The 5166-nt window shown below is 36.6% G+C and overlaps 1 protein-coding gene across 2 annotated transcripts in view; it reads right to left on the minus strand.

Moving 5' to 3' along the window:
- Window positions 1–313: 313 nt before the first annotated feature.
- The window catches only part of LOC133569149 (vasoactive intestinal polypeptide receptor 2-like), a 44012-nt gene continuing 39159 nt past the window's right edge, over window positions 314–5166 (minus strand). For both annotated transcript variants that reach the window (XM_061921326.1, XM_061921327.1), the window contains exons 12-13: window positions 3606–3647; window positions 314–3545 (exon numbers count right to left, since the gene is read on the minus strand). In XM_061921326.1, coding sequence (XP_061777310.1) covers window positions 3375–3545; window positions 3606–3647 — 213 coding nt within the window. In that variant the 3' untranslated portion in view covers window positions 314–3374. The remainder of the gene's footprint in view (window positions 3546–3605; window positions 3648–5166) is intronic.

Here is a 5166-nt window from a genome sequence, read left to right on the forward strand (position 1 = left end):
GTGCTCGGCATCCATTCGTCCTCGGGCTAACTCCTCTTTCTATCTCCCTCAGGAAAGCCAAAGCTCAGCCTTTCACCACCGTCTCGCCGCCCAAAACCAAGCTTCTCTCCATCCTGACCTCTGCATCCTCACATGCTCCCTCTGCATCCTCACATGCTCCCTCTGCATCCTCACATGCTCCCTCTGCGTCCTCATACGCTCCCTCATCGTCCTCCCTGCCTTCCTCCTCATCTTGACCCCATTCAAAACTCTATTAAGAAAACGAGCACTTTGTAGGAGGAAGACTGAAGCACACCACTACTTGAGTCCAATGTTTAGTATTTTGCAATTATTTATTTGAGGATTTATTTATAAACAAAATGTAAGTTATTTTGTCTTATTAGTAGGGCAGATTTTATTTATGATGTTAGTGTTATCGCTCAGTCAAGTACGCTGTTTTATTTTGACGGCACGGTCACTGTTTTGCTGCACAAAATGTAACAAAATAAGTCACCGTACTTTTGCACAATAAAAAACATGTGGATAAAATGAAGTGGCTTGAATGAATGATTAAAGCAGGGGTGTCCAAACTGTTTTTCCACTGAGGGCCCCACACTGAAAAATCAAAGAATGTGGGGGTCATTTTGATAGTTCTCATTTTTAAAAAACAGTATAATATATACTTTTTTTTTTTTTTTTACCTTTATGGCGCTCAGGAACCCCTCAGGGTCTCAGTCATGAAAAATGTAAAAAAATAAGTCTTGTTAATATTTTTATTTATCGCCTAAATCTTTAGATCAAGTTCAGGTATATTTGTCTAAATACAGTTTATATTTTTTATTTTAATCCTTTTTTGTCAAAACCCTGTTTTTCTGGCAAAACACAAGATATGCAATACTTTCCCGAAAAAGATTTTCCAAGTATTTGATGTAAAGTACCGTATTTCCTTGAATTGCCACCGGGGCGCTAATTAATTTAAAACTTCTTCTCACTCCGGCACTTACCAAAGGCATGCAGTAAATTTAGGCCTGCGCTTTTAAATTTGAGTGTGATGTAAGGATACCATCATGAAAAGCACATTTAATAAAAAAAAACGTTATTATGGTCTTACCTTTACTTATAAATGAAGTGCATGCGCAGCTCCTTCTGATCAAAAGCATCGATAACTTGTTTATAGAAGTCTTCCTTATCTTTCTTCAGTTTTAAAAGTCTCTCTGTCTCGATGGAGATCTTCCTTTATTACCTCCTGCTTCGATTGAAAGTCCAGTTTAGAAAAGTGTTTTATTTTAGATATGTAATCCTCCATGTTAAAAGTGCAAGCGAGAGGAAAAAATAAACGATCGCTGCTCACTCTTGCTGCTTGTTGTCACTTCTTCTGCAGCCGAGTAGTCGTAAGGATCACTAGCGCCCTCTACCACCAGGAGGCGGGAGTCTTTTAATGACTCATATTTGACACACGCAGCTACGGTATATTAATAAAACATAGCAGCTTACTGTTCTTTTTAGCATATTCAATAGCTTGGACCTTAAATCCCACTGAGTAGCTCTTATTCAGTTTATAAACTGTTTATAAACAGTTTAGATTAGTTAATAAACAGTTTAGAAAACTGTTTTATTTTAGATATGTAATAATCCATGTTAAAAGTGCAAGCGAAAGGAAAAAAATAAACGATCGCTGCTCACTCTTGCTGCTTGTCACTTCTTCTGCAGCTGAGTAGTCGCAAGAAGGATCACTAGCGCCCTCTACCACCAGGAGGCGGGAGTCATTTAATTACTCATATTTGACACACGCAGCTACGGTATATTAATAAAACATACCAGCTTACTGTTCTTTTTAGCATATTCAATAGCTTGGACCTTAAATCCTACTGAGTAGCTCTTATTCAGTTTATAAACAGTATAGATTAGTTTTAGATTAGTTAATAAACAGTTCAGAAAACTGTTTTATTTTAGATATGTAATCCTCCATGTTAAAAGTGCAAGCGAGAGGAAAAAAAAAAACGATCGCTGCTCACTCTTGCTGCTTGTTGTCACTTCTTCTGCAGCTGAGTAGTCGCAAGAAGGATCACTAGCGCCCTCTACCACCAGGAGGCGGGAGTCATTTAATGACTCATATTTGACACACGCAGCTACGGTATATTAATAAAACATAGCAGCTTACTGTTCTTTTTAGCATATTCAATAGCTTGGACCTTAAATCCTACTGAGTAGCTCTTATTCAGTTTATAAACAGTTTAGATTAGTTTTAGATTAGTTAATAAACAGTTCAGAAAACTGTTTTATTTTAGATATGTAATCCTCCATGTTAAAAGTGCAAGCGAGAGGAAAAAAAAAAACGATCGCTGCTCACTCTTGCTGCTTGTTGTCACTTCTTCTGCAGCTGAGTAGTCGCAAGAAGGATCACTAGCGCCCTCTACCACCAGGAGGCGGGAGTCATTTAATGACTCATATTTGACACACGCAGCTACTGTATATTAATAAAACATAGCAGCTTACTGTTCTTTTTAGCATATTCAATAGCTTGGACCTTAAATCCTACTGAGTAGCTCTTATTCAGTTTATAAACAGTTTAGATTAGTTTTAGATTAGTTAATAAACAGTTTAGAAAACTGTTTTATTTTAGATATGTAATCCTCCATGTTAAAAGTGCAAGCGAAAGAAAAAATAAAAGATCGCTGCTCACTCTTGCTGCTGCTTGTCACTTCTTCTGCAGCCTAGTAGTCACAAGAAGGATCACTAGCGCCCTCTACCACCAGGAGGCGGGAGTCATTTAATGACTCATATTTGACACAGGCAGCTACGGTATATTAATAAAACATAGCTGCTTACTGTTCTTTTTAGCATATTCAATAGCTTGGACCTTAAATCCAACTGAATAGCTCTTAATCTTCTTCCCTTTATGTGATTTCAAATGATTGAAATCAGCCTCCTCCATTTTGAAAATGATGAGAGGGGAAGTGTCACTCGTGACGTGACGAGTTTGACCCGGTGGAAATTCTATGCATTTGTTAATTATTTGGCGAAACTAGTTTGATCCGGCGGAAATTCTTTAGGCCTGCGCTTATACATTTGAGTGTGATGTAAGGATACCGTCATGAAAAGCACATTTAATAAGGTTTTAAAATAATTAGCGAATGCTTGCCTTTACCGCATGCCTTTGGTAAACGCCAGAGTGAGAAGAGGTTTTAAATTAATTAGCGCCCCGGCGGCTATTCAAGGAAATACAGTATATTTAAAATGCGCAGCGGGCCGTTAAAAATTTAAATGTAGGCCCTGGACACCCCTGGCTTAAAAAGTATAAAAAGTCAAGCTAAATATTTTCACTAAATGCTGGATTTCTTGTAAAAACAGTCAGAAAAAAAAAAAAAGAGTTCTTTCCTTTTTACGCCGAGTCGTCACAGCAACACCGTCTCCGTCTGCAGGATGGACTGAGCTCGCCAGTTTCTGGGCGCCGAGTTGTCGTTGGCGCCATTATTGCCGAGCGCGGCTGCGTGCAGCCTATAGTCCCGGCCTGCGTAACGCCTGAGGGACAGACTCCTCATCGTCCTCCTCAGCTCACACTGGACCTTCAGATGAAGCCGAAGATGAAGATGAGGGTAGAAAGGATAAGGAAGCAGCAGGCTTACCTCGCTGTTGAGGAAGCAGTAAAGGATCGCCACAATAAGACCCTGAAACACACACAATTGCACAGCTGGAGTTAAATCAATCAATCAATCAATGTTTACTTATATAGATGTGGATAATTGTGAATAAAATGTGCTAAAAATTAATTTATGTTGGTTTATTTTGACCTTCCAGGTATGTTATGGGGATGAGAATAAAGATATGCTGGGAAATGCAGGATAATACTAAGACTATTAATATTATGAGGATTACGCTGAGGAAAAAAAGAAAAGAAAACCACCACTAAATATAACATTTGGGAAAACAGTTTTCTGCAGTATACAAATATAGTGCTGACAGAACTTTTTTTTTATAGTCAAGCCAAATAAAATATGACTTATATTAATAATATAATTACCTTATGGTAATAAAGTAATAGAAGAAGAATAACATGTATAATGTATTGTTTAAGATATGTATTAGATTAGTATATAATTGGAACAAGTAAGTTATTATTATTAATATTATCTCCAAGGCAAAAATCACTACTAATTATATTTAAAAAACATTTTTTTCTGTATTGTAAAACATGATACTGTACAGGGAAAAAAAATCATTATATTTTTAAGGCAAAAGTAAAATTACAATTTTAATTATAGAAATAATAATGATCTCATTGTCAAAAGGCAATAAACACGACTAAAAATAATAATTATAACAATATGTTTTTATTATGTATTTATGTTTACTATGATTAAAATATTTTTCTGTATAATAAACACAAAACTCTATAGAAAATATTCATTATATATAGCCAATAGTGAAAATAAAATATGACAAATTAAAAATAATATTCATAATAGTTTCTTTTAAAACATGTCGTACATAATTATATGATTACTGTCAGTAATCTAGTAGTAAAAATATAAGTACCTAAAAAAAAAAATCATATGAAAAATCACTGTGAAATTACAAAATTAAATAAATATTTTTATGTATTCTGAAATATAATACTGGACAGAAAAATATTACATGTATTTCATTATTATCAAGCCAAAATTAAAAAAACAAAAAACTCATAGAAGTAATGTAAGTATCTCATTATGGACAAAGCAAAAGAAATACTATATATATAATATATATATATACATTTTTTTTCTTTTTTAATGTTTGAATTTGAATGTCTTGCATTGTCCTCCATCCATCCATCCATCCATTTTCTACCGCTTATTCCCTTTTGGGGTCGCGGGGGGCGCTGGCGCCTATCTCAGCTACAATCGGGCGGAAGGCGGGGTACACCCTGGACAAGTCGCCACCTCATCGCAGGGCCAACACAGATAGACAGACAACATTCACACTCACATTCACACACTAGGGCCAATTTAGTGTTGCCAATCAACCTATCCCCAGGTGCATGTCTTTGGAAGTGGGAGGAAGCCGGAGTACCCGGAGGGAACCCACGCATTCACGGGGAGAACATGCAAACTCCACACAGAAAGATACCGAGCCTGGATTCGAACCCAGGACTGCAGGAACTTCGTATTGTGAGGCAGATGCACTAACCCCTCTGCCACCGTGAAGCCC

The sequence above is a fragment of the Nerophis ophidion genome, linkage group LG15, assembly GCF_033978795.1.
Source record: "Nerophis ophidion isolate RoL-2023_Sa linkage group LG15, RoL_Noph_v1.0, whole genome shotgun sequence".
Lineage (NCBI taxonomy): Eukaryota > Metazoa > Chordata > Actinopteri > Syngnathiformes > Syngnathidae > Nerophis > Nerophis ophidion.